Raw genomic sequence first — 15,231 nt, 5'->3', positions numbered from 1 at the left:
GTTTGTACTCTGTGATTGTGACAGTGGCCTGGTGTTGGATATTGTTGTATACACGGGTAGTAAAACATTGAAAGATACCAAGATGTTATTGGGTATCTCAGGTGACGTAGTGAGAAACATGATGGCACCTTATCTTGGTAAGGGGCATACATTATATACCGATAACTGGTACACAAGCCCATTACTCAGTGATTTCATGCGAGTGAACAAGACAGATGTGTGTGGCACAGTGCGTTCTAATCGTAAACATATGCCCAGGCTCAACGCAGGTGCTCATGGTGATGACGTGCAGGTGTTTACTGCCAATGACATCATGGCATTACGGTGGCATGACAAACGAGATGTCACATTGTTGACAACCATTCACCGTAATGAAATGCAAGACAGTGGCAAAGTTGATCGAGTGACTAATGAACATATTCGAAAACCAGTGTCAGTGACTGATTATACACAAAACATGCGCTTGGTTGACAAGTGTGACATGCAGATTGGTTTTGTTGACTGTGTTCGTAAGAGTTACAAGTGGTACATGAAACTTTTCTTCCATCTCATGGACACTTCAATGCTCAATGCATATAATATGTACCAAATAAAGACTGGCAACAGACCACCGTATGGTGAATTTTGTTTGTCTGTTGTCAGACAACTCATAATGAAGTACCAGGTAACAACACCTGCTATACAACATGGTCCTCGAATTCCTCAGGATATACCCAAGCGTTTGAGGAGAGAAGGTGATCATTTCATAATACAGTGGACCCCCGGTTAACGAACTTTTTTCATTCCAGTAGTATGTTCAGGTGCCAGTACTGACCGAATTTTTTCCCATAAGGAATATTGTGAAGTAGATTAGTCCATTTCAGACCCCCAAACATACACGTACAAACGCACTTACATAAATACACTTACATAATTGGTCGCATTTGGAGGTGATCGTTAAGCGGGGGTCCACTGTACAGCTTCCTTCAACTCAGAAGAAATTTGCTGAGAAGAGATGCATTGTCTGTGCACAAACAAAACGACGGCAACAAAGACGCAAAGGCACTCGGTTTATGTGTGAGGAATGTAAGGTGCCTCTGTGCATGGTGCCTTGTTTCAAGGAGTTCCACAAGCTCCAGCAGTTCTAAAACCATGTCCAGTGATTGTAAATATGTAAATATATGATAGAACATTAGTATTATACAATATTTGTGCATGTTTATTGTAATAAACAACAGTGGTAAACAATAATATGATAACTTTAGTGCGGTTATTGTGTTCAATACAGTGAGTTTATATATATACATTATATACAGTATTGGTCTCTCAGGCCCCAAATGTTAGTAGGAATAGAAAAAAATTGGAAAAGAAAAGAAAAAACAACTAAAACCACAAAATAATGTAATGCGCGTATGTGGAATTCGTCGATGTTGCCGCCACCACATCATTTTTGACAAACTTGTTGGCACTGTATCTCGGTAAGTACTGATCAGATTTTTTTTTTTGTCTTATTACCTTCACAAAAATATGCTCTTTAACCCTTTCAGGGTCCGTCCCGTAGATCTACGTCATGAGCTCAGCTCACTCTGATAAACTGTGAGTGGTACACTTGGGCCTAGATATGAGAGAATACATCTATGTGGTATGTGTGCACCACATAAAACAAATCCTGCAGCACACTGTGTATAATCAGAGAAAAAAAACTGAAACCAAGATTTTTGATTAAAACAGCAACTTTGCAATGTTTTTTCGTATGTTTTTTATAGTTGTATTTGCAATTTCTTGGTCTCATTTGATAGAATGGAAGACATATTACAGAAATAGAGATGATTTTGATTGGTTTTAGCACCGGAAATGGCTTGAAACTGAGCTCAAAGTAGCGGAAATGTTAAATTTTTGTCGATGTTCAAGAGTAAACAAACAACCTCACACGTCTAATACATGCCAGCTGGTGGATCTAATACACATTCACAAATGTGGTGATGATATTTATACAATTATTACAATATTGCATAACAGTAAATCTTCTATTTTTTGGTGTGAATAAAAATTCATTATGTAAATAAAAAATAAAAATGGGATTTATTTGTAAAGCCTCAAAACGTAACTAATGAACTGAGGAAATGTTAGTTTAGTTCCAGGAATACCTACATTGTTTATTCTGGACCCTATTTTGAAATTGGAATATTTTGAACTTTGTGTTAAATTGGCCAAATTAACAATTTCCGATCACTTTATTTTGTAGTTGAAACAGTTGACTTGGCGATTTCTTGTGCTCAATCGATAGAATAGAAGTAATACTAGTAAAATAGCTAAGAATTTGGTCGACTGGAATGATGTAATTGGCCTAAAATGGAAGTCAAAGTCGGCAAAATCGCCGATTCGTAAATATCGCTGACACATCAAAATTCGCGAGAGCATAATTTCGTCAATTTTCCATCAAATTTCGTACTTTTTGTTTTATTACCTTCACAAAAAGATTCTCTACCATTTCATAAGAAAAATAACAAATTTTTTTTTTGGAAAATTCTTGGACACTGGGGCACCACTTCAGATTTTGGCCTTGGACCCTGAAAGGGTTAAAGGTGTGCAAGAGGCAAAGGCATTAACAGAAATGGGTGGCACCTCAGTACCTGGAGCAGGTGATGAAGAGTCACCTGCAGAAGGTACAGGGGTAAGAGAAGAGTCTAGAGAATAGTCCAATAACGAAGCTGGGTCAGAACAGGATGTTAAAAAAAAAAAAAAAAAAAAAAAAAAAAAAGGGACAGTCACTAGAAGGCATAGAAGGGCTGTAAGCTCCTCTTCTCATCCAAGAGGGCCTTGAGCCCACAAGCAGTGCAGATGCAGCATGGAACCCATGCTATATCCTACCTTTCATGCCAGTAAATCAGCGCTCCGGGATAGCAACCTCACATCTACCGAGCCACCTCGGTGGACAAAAGAAAGGGCAGTCAGAAACCCGCCACAAAGCGTACCTCCTTTGGCTGTCACCTCCCAGAACCGACAGGCAACCTCTGGAGATACACCCATCATCTGCAGGACACCCTGCCCACTTCTCAGAAATCTGGGAAGGAAGTAGGGCACCTCCAGACGATTAAAATTCCATGGCAAACTACACCACCCCTGAGTGACCCTATGGAGTGAGAAGAACCCCAGCACATTTCCCCCTACCTGGAAATCGTAATGCCAGAGGGGAGTACCCCAGAGACTACAAATGGGATGGGGAAAGGAGGATTGGGGGGGGGGTACTTAGATTCGGTCTGAGGAAGGAGACCAAAAGGTTTAATTCCTTAGACCAATAGAATCTTTGCCGCATCAAGGAGCCCCCCTTGAAGATGTCATCTGATTTAGTGTGATACAACAGAAATACCACAAAAATATTTGGTGTGATATGAAGTACTCAAAAGGCAATAATAAGCATTCACATTTTAATTAATAATATAATCATGGGGGGGCGCTAAACCTGTAGGATTCACATTTTAAGTATTTTATTAAAATTTAATTAACTATTAACTGTTCCCCAGATTCAAAACGAATAAAATCAACAATTTCTATGTTTTCTTCCTGTAGCACTTCACCAACTGTTACTGTAGGGTCAATGAGAAATTCTTGATGAACAAAAGTAGTTTCCTCATCAGGATTGTCAGCCTTAGGGTCAGATAATGTCCCAACTGTTTTTGGATTCATGCCTGAAAATGCAAATATTTCATTTATTCTATTAAATACAGTAATTATGTAAAGGCATTTCTACATATGAAAGTATTGTGTAAAAAATATTTTGGAGAGAAAATCATAACTTCACATGTAATAATTTATATTGTACAAACATGTCATGGTTGCACAGCATTATTAAACAAAATTCATTACATTAAGCATTTAAATTTATAAATTTTTTAAGGATTGCCACAAAACAAGTCTCACCTATAACGTGCACACACAGCTGTCTTGCTATCTCACTAAGCACACCAGGTGTCTTCAATGCCAGAATCACACCAAACTTGCCGGTTGTAAGATTTTCCTCTGGTGCACTTGGGTGACTATAACCAACTAGATTAAGTCCAGGAGAACCTACTATTTGTACAGCACGGGGTAAACTCATGTTCTCTCCAATAGTTCCAATAGTAAGGGCAAGAAGGTCTCCCAAGGTTTTACCATCACTTGTTACCAAGTTTTTCAGCTGCTCTTCTGATAAGACTGCCTGAGAGAAAAATAAATGTTTTATCCCTTTCACCATGTCATGCAACACCCAAATAATTAGCAATAAATGAAATTTCTCCACCAGAAAAAACCCAAGGTGCTCTAATGAGCTTCAGCATTACTTTTTTATTAGATTATTATAATTATAATCATGGAGGAGCGCTAAACCCGTAGGATTATACAGTACCTGTGGGGTGGGGGACAAGGTATTCAGACTCAATTCAGGGAACTGAAGCACAGATCTAATTCCTTAGATCAAGAGCCCCTCACCAGCATCAAGGAACCTTCCTCGGGGGGACTTTTTTATTAGAAAGATGCCATACGGTTTCAATATCTACCACTTATTTTCCCTAAAAATGTAATATACTGTATAGCTAAAAAATAAAAAAATAAAAAATTATAGGCAATGCAAAAAGTTAAAGCATGAAAATACTCAGTATTAGTCACTAAGGTGTGAAAGAATTGGCAGAGCATCAAGTTGTATGCAAGACCAGGGTACTATGCTCTTGAGAATTTCACTATCTGCTTGACAGGCCACATGCAGTGTCCCCTCCAGCAAAAAATAATATAATCAAAGTAAGCATTAAACCCAAAATGGTCATACAGCACTGCAGGGTTGAATGTGGTAAAGAAGGAATGTGCAAAGGTCTGAGATTAGTGTGTGCTAGGAATGTGCAAGAGGCAGAGTTAGCGAAGATAGTGGGGAGTGTTAAAGGGCAAATATAATCAAAGTTGGTGTAATAAGTCAGTTTCTGTTAAAAAGTCAAAGGAGGAGTCTGCATCAAAGATGGGACTTTCAGTAAGGTCAGGTAAGCATGTGCATTAGAGCAGTGAAGATGTCGAAAATAAATTGTGTGCCAACTGGTAGACTGGACAATCCATAAAGAGACCGAGACACTTATGCAACATATGGGAATCTTTATTGAGGGAACGTTTCGCCACACAGTGGAGAAACATTTATTGATTACCAAAGACCGCAAACCTCGCTCAAGGAGAAAGATCTTGGGGTGAGCATAACACCGAGCATGTCTCCGGAAGCACACATCAACCAGACAACTGCTGCAGCATATTGATTTTTTATATAGCCAGACTTGAGTCCTGGAAATGCGAAGTACAATGCCTGCATTTTAAAGGAGGGGTCTGGGATATTGACAGTTTGGAGGGATATGTTGTGCATCTTTATACGTATATGCTTCTTAACTGTTATGTTCTGAGCACCTCTGAAAAACAGTGATTATGTGTGATTAGATTAGATTTTGCCACCGAAGTGGCCAGTTTATTATGTATCCTACATCCATCCTGTGGACGGTAGCGCAAGAGCATATGGATACACAAAAGACCTAGGAACTAGGCCCCAAAGGGTTAACAGGAATACTTTTTTTTATTATTATTATCACACTGGCCGATTCCCACCAAGGCAGGGTGGCCCGAAAAAGAAAAACTTTCACCATCATTCACTCCATCACTGTCTTGCCAGAAGGGTGCTTTACACTACAGTTTTTAAACTGCAACATTAACACCCCTCCTTCAGAGTGCAGGCACTGTACTTCCCATCTCCAGGACTCAAGTCCAGCCTGCCGGTTTCCCTGAACCCCTTCATAAATGTTACTTTGCTCACACTCCAACAGCATGTCAAGTATTAAAAACCATTTGTCTCCATTCACTCCTATCAAACACGCTCACGCATGCATGCTGGAAGTCCAAGCCCCTCGCACACAAAACCTCCTTTACCCCCTCCCTCCAACCTTTCCTAGGCCGACCCCTACCCCGCCTTCCTTCCACTACAGACTGATACACTCTTGAAGTCACTCTGTTTCGCTCCATTCTCTCTATATGTCCAAACCACCTCAACAACCCTTCCTCAGCCCTCTGGACAACAGTTTTGGTAATCCCGCACCTCCTCCTAACTTCCAAACTACGAATTCTCTGCATTATATTCACACCACACATTGCCCTCAGACATGACATCTCCACTGCCTCCAGCCTTCTCCTCGCTGCAACATTCATCACCCATGCTTCACACCCATATAAGAGCGTTGGTAAAACTATACTCTCATACATTCCCCTCTTTGCCTCCAAGGACAAAATTCTTTGTCTCCACAGACTCCTAAGTGCACCGCTCACCCTTTTCCCCTCATCAATTCTATGATTCACCTCATCTTTCATAGACCCATCCGCTGACATGTCCACTCCCAAATATCTGAATACATTCACCTCCTCCATACTCTCTCCCTCCAATCTGATATCCAATCTTTCATCACCTAATCTTTTTGTTATCCTCATAACCTTACTCTTTCCTGTATTCACTTTTAATTTTCTTCTTTTGCACACCCTACCAAATTCATCCATCAATCTCTGCAACTTCTCTTCAGAATCTCCCAAGAGCACAGTGTCATCAGCAAAGAGCAACTGTGACAACTCCCAGTTTATGTGTGATTCTTTATCTTTTAACTCCACGCCTCTTGCCAAGACCCTCGCATTTACTTCTCTTACAACCCCGTCTATAAATATATTAAACAACCACGGTGACATCACACATCCTTGTCTAAGGCCTACTTTTACTGGGAAATAATTTCCCTCTTGCCTACATACTCTAACTTGAGCCTCACTATCCTCGTAAAAACTCTTCACTGCTTTCAGTAACCTACCTCCTACACCATACACCTGCAATATCTGCCACATTGCCCCCCTATCCACCCTGTCATACGCCTTTTCCAAATCCATAAATGCCACAAAGACCTCTTTAGCCTTATCTAAATACTGTTCACTTACATGTTTCACTGTAAACACCTGGTCCACACACCCCCTACCTTTCCTAAAGCCACTTTGCTCATCTGCTATCCTATTCTCTGTCTTACTCTTAATTCTTTCAATAATAACTATTACATAAAAAGTAATTTTTTAAAAAATGTTAAGTTTTACTCCTTTTGTAATAAAGAGTTCGGGATACATAAATACACACATTAAAATAAATTAATCTTTAATATAATATAAAAATCAACTATCTTTGGTCTAGAGGTATTTGAACTAACATCTGATAATATATACATGTTACAATAATAAATTATAATTAGCATTTTACTAAAATAATAAATAATAATTCATGACCCTACACAGGGTACAACTCTCTTGACACTACTGTGTCACTATATATATCTCTATACTAAAATAATAAATTAAGTAACATTTAAAATAATAAATTACAATCAACTGCGTTTATCACGACACTTATCCGAGTTGTGACGCTCTTTCTCCACCGTGTCACTTGACACCCTTTTCTCCGTGTAATACACACACTTTCGCAACCGTGTCACACTTGACACCCTTGTCTCTGCGTCACACTACCCTCATAGCGTCTTTGTCGAGGCCAGTCACATGACCCTATTCAATGTACACTACAACCAGGCCATCTTCAGTGTCACATGACACCCTTTTCATCTCAGTGTTCCACTACGGTCCTGTGCATATCTCAGTGTTCCACTCCATCATACTCGCTTAAGTGTCACACTACGGACCTAGCCCAGTTCAGTGTAACACTCCAACCTTTTCTTCATGTAATGTCCCACTAAACAGCATCAGATGACTCCGGCCCACAGTTGACAAGCGTAGGCGGTGAGTCCACAGACATCACCGGTAGTCCAGTAAATACTCTCCAAAGCCGATTGACACACCGCTAGCCGAACACCATGCTGCAAGCTCACTGAATGCGACCGTCAAGTAACTGAGGCCAACAGACTCAGTGAGCTGCGGTGAGCGGTTCTTCTAACGCCAGTAGATGGGTACGATTAGGTGTTCAGGTACCTACTGCATAGATGCGTACCGTGAGGTGCTCAGGTACTTAATGTTTCTAAAGCCAGTAGATGTGTACCATTAGGTGTCCAGGTACCTACTGCTTAAGATGCATACCCTGAGGAGTTCAGGTACTTAATGCTCTAAGGCCGGCTCAGCAGTCCCCACAATGGGATTGATGACGTACCCAGTGGTACTGCCAGCCGGCAGGTTAACTATTTAACCGCTAGTTTGGCAGGGGGCCGTAACACCCCCACCACAAAAGGACCGACACACAAAGATCAATGTAATATGCATCCCGAACCGTCATCCCGGATATGATCATAGAAATCATTCTCAATGATCACTATCCTCCCGGACAGGCCCCCATATATTACAAAAAAAGTAATTTTTTAAAAAATGGTAAGTTTTACTCCTTTTGTAATGAAGAGTTCGGGATACATAAATACACACATTAAAATAAATTAATCTTTAATATAATATAAAAATCAACTATCTTTGGTCTAGAGGTATTTGAACTAACATCTGATAATATATACATGTTACAATAATAAATTATAATTAGCATTTTACTAAAATAATAAATAATAATTCATGACCCTACACAGGGTACAACTCTCTTGACACTACTGTGTCACTATATATATCTCTATACTAAAATAATAAATTAAGAAACATTTAAAATAATAAATTACAATCAACTGCGTTTATCACGACACTTATCCGAGTTGTGACGCTCTTTCTCCACCGTGTCACTTGACACCCTTTTCTCCGTGTAATACACACACTTTCGCAACCGTGTCACACTTGACACCCTTGTCTCTGCGTCACACTACCCGCATAGCGTCTTTGTCGAGGCCAGTCACATGACCCTATTCAATGTACACTACAACCAGGCCATCTTCAGTGTCACACGACACCCTTTTCATCTCAGTGTTCCACTACGGTCCTGTGCATATCTCAGTGTTCCACTCCATCATACTCGCTTAAGTGTCACACTACGGACCTAGCCCAGTTCAGTGTAACACTCCAACCTTTTCTTCATGTAATGTCCCACTAAACAGCATCAGATGACTCCGGCCCACAGTTGACAAGCGTAGGCGGTGAGTCCACAGACATCACCGGTAGTCCAGTAAATACTCTCCAAAGCTGGTTGACACACCGCTAGCCGAACACCATGCTGCAAGCTCACTGAATGCGGCCGTCAAGTAACTGAGGCCAACAGACTCAGTGAGCTGCGGTGAGCGGTTCTTCTAACGCCAGTAGATGGGTACGATTAGGTGTTCAGGTACCTACTGCGTAGATGCGTACCGTGAGGTGCTCAGGTACTTAATGTTTCTAAAGCCAGTAGATGTGTACCATTAGGTGTCCAGGTACCTACTGCTTAGATGCGTACCGAGGAGTTCAGATACTTAATGCTCTAAGGCCGGCTCAGCAGTCCCCACAATGGGTTTGATGACGTACCCAGTGGTACTGCCGGCCGGCAGGTTAACTATTTAACCGCTAGTTTGGCAGGGGGCCGTAACAATAACTCTACCATACACTTTACCAGGTATACTCAACACACTTATCCCCCTATAATTTTTGCACTCTCTTTTGTCCCCTTTGCCTTTATACAAAGGAACTATGCATGCTCTCTGCCAATCCCTAGGTACCTTACCCTCTTCCATACATTTATTAAATAATTGCACCAACCACTCCAAAACTATATCCCCACCTGCTTTTAACATTTCTATCTTTATCCCATTAATCCCGGCTGCCTTACCCCCTTTCATTTTACCTACTGCCTCACGAACTTCCCCCACACTCACAACTGGCTCTTCCTCACTCCTACAAGATGTTATTCCTCCTTGCCCTATACACGAAATCACAGCTTCCCTATCTTCATCGACATTTAACAATTCCTCAAAATATTCCCTCCATCTTCCCAATACCTCTAACTCTCCATTTAATAACTCTCCTCTCCTATTTTTAACTGACAAATCCATTTGTTCTCTAGGCTTCCTTAACTTGTTAATCTCACTCCAAAATTTTTTCTCATTTTCAACAAAATTTGTTGATAACATCTCACCCACTCTCTCATTTGCTCTCTTTTTACATTGCTTCACCATTCTCTTAACCTCTCTCTTTTTCTCCATATACTCTTCCCTCCTTGCATCACTTCTACTTTGTAAAAACTTCTCATATGCTAACTTTTTCTCCCTTACTACTCTCTTTACATCATCATTCCACCAATCGCTCCTCTTCCCTCCCGCACCCACTTTCCTGTAACCACAAACTTCTGCTGAACACTCTAACACTACATTTTTAAACCTACCCCATACCTCTTCGACCCCATTTCCTATACTCTCATTAGCCCATCTATCCTCCAATAGCTGTTTATATCTTACCCTAACTGCCTCCTCTTTTAGTTTATAAACCTTTACCTCTCTCTTCCCTGATGCTTCTATTCTCCTTGTATCCCATCTACCTTTTACTCTCAGTGTAGCTACAACTAGAAAGTGATCTGATATATCTGTGGCCCCTCTATAAACATGTACATCCTGAAGTCTACTCAACAGTCTTTTATCCACCAATACATAATCCAACAAACTACTGTCATTACGCCCTACATCATATCTTGTATACTTATTTATCCTCTTTTTCTTAAAATATGTATTACCTATAACTAAACCCCTTTCTATACAAAGTTCAATCAAAGGGCTCCCATTATCATTTACACCTGGCACCCCAAACTTACCTACCACACCTGCTCTAAAAGTTTCTCCTACTTTAGCATTCAGATCCCCTACCACAATTACTCTCTCACTTGGTTCAAAGGCTCCTATACATTCACTTAACATCTCCCAAAATCTCTCTCTCTCCTCTACATTCCTCTCTTCTCCAGGTGCATACACGCTTATTATGACCCACTTTTCGCATCCAACCTTTACTTTAATCAGGAATACTTATGGATTTATATCTATATATCTATGTTCACTTATCTGTTACAAGCAAATTTAGGAAATTTCTTAGTATATCTGGTATCTTATTTTCACTGATAAGATATCTTGACATGTCACATAGGTTATTATACTGTCTATCTCTGTATTCCTCAATAAGTGGACAATTAAGCACATAGTGTTCAAGACAGTGACAATATGCCTGATCACATAATTTACATTTAGTTTGATCATCATCTGTCTCCCAAACTGCCAGAAGTACTTGTAACCAAGCCTAAGTCTGGCCACTACATCAGTCAGTCAGTCTGTTCACATTACAAGTTGGTCCATAAACATACTTATCTATGTTCATGTTATCATAGTGGGTTATAGATCTACTCAGACTTCTACCTGCATTCCTATAACAATCATTTTCATTATTTACTTCTCTCCTAATAATATTCCTAATGCAGTACACAGATATACCAAAGTTATATTCTACATTCTCCTTCTGAGTGAGGTGAAAGTGCTGAATGACGATGAAAGTACTTTCTTTTTGGGGATTTTCTTTCTTTTTGGAGTCACCCTGCCTTGGTGGCAGGGTGACCCAAAAGGAAGAGGGAAGGATACCTAGGGATTGGCAGAGAGCATGTATAGTTCCTTTATATAAAGGAAAGGGGGACAAAAGAGATTGTAAAAATTATAAGGGAATAAGTTTACTTAGTATATCAGGTAAAGTGTACAGTAGGGTTATTATTGAAAGAATCTGAGGCTTTAGAGTGGGTAGGGTATGTGTAGATCAAGTGTTTACATTGAAGAATGTATGCGAACAGTATCTAGATAAAGGTAGGGAAGTTTTCATTGCATTTATGGATTTAGAAAAGGCATATGATAGAGTGGATAGGGGAGCAATGTGGTAGATATTGCAACTGTATGGAATAGGTATTAAGTTACTAAATGCTGTAAAGAGTTTTTATGAAGATAGTGAAGCTCAGGTTAGGGCATTTAGGAGAGAGGGAGATTACTTCCCGGTAAAAGTAGGTCTTAGACAGGGATGTGTAATGTCACCATGGTTGTTTAATATATTTATAGATGGGGTTGTAAAAGAAGTAAATGCTAGGGGGCTGGGGAGAGGGGTAGGATTAAATTATGGGGGAATCAAGTACAAAATGGAAGTTGACACAGTTACTCTTTGCTGATGATACTGTCTTTATGGGAGAGTGTAAAGGAAAGTTGCAAAGGCTAGTGGATGAGTTTGGGAGTGTGTGTAAAGGTAGAAGGTTGAAAGTGAACATAGATAAGAGTAAGGTGATGAGGGTATCAAACAATTTAAAGAAAAATTGGATATCACATTGGAGAGAGGGAGTATGGAAGAAGTGAATGTTTTCAGAGATTTGGGAACTGACTTGTCAGCAGATTTGTTTATGAAGGATGAGGTTAACCACAGAATTGATGAAGGAAAAAAAGGCAAGTGGTGCGTTGAGGTATCTGTGGAGACAAAAAAACGTTATCTATGGAGGGAAAGAAGGGAATGTATGAAAGTTTAGTAGTACCAACACTCTTATATGGGTGTGAAGCTTGGGTTGTAAATGCTGCAGCAAGGAGGCAGCTGGAGGCAGTGGAGATGTCCTGTCTAAGGGCAATGTGTGGTGTAAATATTATGCAGAGAATTCAGTGTGTGGAAATTAGGAGGTGTGGAGTTACTGAAAGTATTAGTCAGAGGACTGAAGAGGGGTTGTTGAGGTGGTTTGGTCATTTAGAGAGAATGGATCAAAGTAGAATGGCTTGGAGAGCGTATAAATCTGTAAGGGAAGGAAGGAGAGGTAGGGGTCGTCCTCGAAAAGGTTGGAGGGAGGGGGTAAAGGAGGTTTTGTGGGCGAGGGGCTTGGACTTCCAGCAAGCGTGCATGAGCGTGTTAGATAGGAGTGAATGGAGATGAATGCTTTTTAGAACCTGACAAGCTGTTGGAGTGTGAGCAGGGTAATATTTAGTGAAGGGATTTAGAGAAACTGGTTAGCCAGCCTTGAGTCCTGGAAATCGTAAGTACAATGCCTGCATTTTAACCCTTAAACTGTCCAAACGTAGCTCTACATTTTTGCGTGTAGCGCTCCGACCTTGATTTTCTCCATAAGAAAGCACGTAAAAAAAACGTAGATCTAAGTGTGGACAGTTTAAGGGTTAAAGGAGGGGTTTGGGATATTCACAGTTTGGAGGGACTTCTAAACTGTTGCATCTGAGCACCTCTGCAAAGACAGTGATTATATGTGAGCAAGGTGAAAGTATTGAATGATGTAAGTATTTTCTTTTAGGGGATTTTCTTTCTTTATGGGTCACCCTGCCTTGGTGGGAGATGGCTGACTTGTTGAAAAAAAAAATATATATGTAACAGCCACAGTATTATAATTATCTCTTATTTATTTATCAGAGAATTCATTTACATAGTTCATAGCAAAACTAAAAGATTGGTATTGCCTTAAGCAAGGAATAACATTCACTCTGACTGCCAAATGGCAGCAGCTACTGGGTCGATTTTCACCACTTCACCTATGATATTTTGGCGCACATCATATAATACTGAAAATGTTTGTTTTAGTAGCCAATGAGAAATTATAACTCACACGGTCAAGAAGTTTGACTGCAAACCTGCGATTCGTGGGTAAATGGTTATGAATTATTTTTGGTATCAGAATTTTAAATCATGTGGGATTAACCAAAGACACTTAACAAGGAAAGCCTTTATTGGGCAAAGCTGTCCCATCAAGGGAGGTTCCTGGATGCTGGTGAGGGGCTCTTGATCCAGTTAATTGGATCTGTGCCCCAGTTCCCTGAATTAAGCCTGAATACTTTCCATCCCCCCCCCCACAGGTACTGTATAACCCTATGGGTTTAGCACTTCCCCATGATTATAATAATAAACAGGCAAAGCTTTGATGATGTGAAACTTGTAGAAACTTATCTAGAGGAACAGCAAATGAGGTGCTGATAGATGCAGTGGTTCCAGATGGAGTTACGTATTTAGTTTCATTCTTTTAGTTCTCTATATATTATAGATATGGACATCAGATTTTAGAGCAAAATAAAGCCACTGCCAAGTGCTGTGAACAAATACTTTGGATACACTAAGAAAGTTTGTATAAATGGCCTAAATATTTACCTTTGTTATACCATGATGGGAAGTTTGAGGTGCACATCTAACACATTCCTTTGCTATCCGAGATACTAAGGTCTTGAATTTGTCATTCCTGGCAACGAAGTCAGTTTCGCAATTGACTTCAACCATGGCACCTATGTTACCCTCAATATGGATGCCTACAAGACCCTGTGCTGTCTTGCGATTAGCGAGTTTTGTAGCTTTTTCCCATCCTTGTGACAATGCCTCTTTTTGAAGCCAAGATTCGGCCTAGAGAGATAATCATATAACACAATCCACTTTTATATCAAATACCAATTTCCTAATTGTTACTTAAAATTAGTTTTATTGTGTTGTTAAACACTAAAACCAATTTCCTGTGTATGTATAAGCTAATTTAAATATCTATTAGACTCTTTACAGGGAATCAGAAGGCCCCTAATGGAAATATACTATTGATGGGCTCTCATGGTTTAACCAAACAAAATCCTTTATTTATAAAGAAAAGTCCCCTGATTATCACCAGGATCATTAACCCTTAAACTGTCCAAACATAGATCTACGTTTTTTCAACATTTGAAAGTATGTAAAAAAAACATAGATCTTTTTTTTTTTTACATTTGAAAGCATGTAAAAAAAATTTGATCTACTTTTTTTCTGTTATATTTGAAAATATGTAAAACAACATAGATCTACTTTTGGAGCACTACGCATGTGAACGTAGATCTATCTCTGGGCAGTTTAAGGGTTAATTTAGCACTTATTACTAAATAATAAAAAATAAAAGTTACTTTACCTTTTCAAAATCATTACCATGCATTTCCAGAGCATTCTTGCAATTGCTAATGGAAAAACCAGTTTGTTTCCGGAGTTTTGCCAACTGACCTTTGTCAACTGCAGACATAGACTGGCAAATATGAAGCAGCTGTTGATCTTGCCTTTGCCACACTTTCAAACCCTACACGAGAATATTTTTATAAAAATTAATACAATGCAAAAATTACCTAAAATTTGCAAATAAAATAAAAAAACTATTATCTATTAACAGTTACAGCCAATTCATATAAATTGTACCTTAGTGTGATACATTTGTTCTACATAAAAGGCACCAACACAATCATTAATGATACTACTTTATCTACTTAACCCTTTCAGGGTCGAGAGACCCTCTCCTAAACATGTTCTCAGGGTCGAAAATTTTTTTGGATTATTTTT

At 39.5% G+C, this 15,231-nt stretch overlaps 1 protein-coding gene across 3 annotated transcripts in view; it reads right to left on the bottom strand.

Moving 5' to 3' along the window:
- Positions 1–3,393: 3,393 nt before the first annotated feature.
- The window catches only part of mEFTs (elongation factor Ts, mitochondrial), a 33,589-nt gene continuing 21,751 nt past the window's right edge, over positions 3,394–15,231 (bottom strand). For all 3 annotated transcript variants that reach the window (XM_070098516.1, XM_070098612.1, XM_070098560.1), the window contains 4 exons: positions 14,813–14,974; positions 14,041–14,286; positions 3,901–4,177; positions 3,394–3,668 (listed from right to left, as the gene is read on the bottom strand). In XM_070098516.1, coding sequence (XP_069954617.1) covers positions 3,478–3,668; positions 3,901–4,177; positions 14,041–14,286; positions 14,813–14,974 — 876 coding nt within the window. In that variant the 3' untranslated portion in view covers positions 3,394–3,477. The remainder of the gene's footprint in view (positions 3,669–3,900; positions 4,178–14,040; positions 14,287–14,812; positions 14,975–15,231) is intronic.

This window comes from Cherax quadricarinatus, chromosome 1 (genome assembly GCF_038502225.1).
Source record: "Cherax quadricarinatus isolate ZL_2023a chromosome 1, ASM3850222v1, whole genome shotgun sequence".
Taxonomy (NCBI): Eukaryota; Metazoa; Arthropoda; class Malacostraca; order Decapoda; family Parastacidae; genus Cherax; species Cherax quadricarinatus.
The sequence above is the reverse complement of the archived record's forward strand: the minus strand, read 5'-3'. Positions and strand labels throughout refer to the sequence as shown.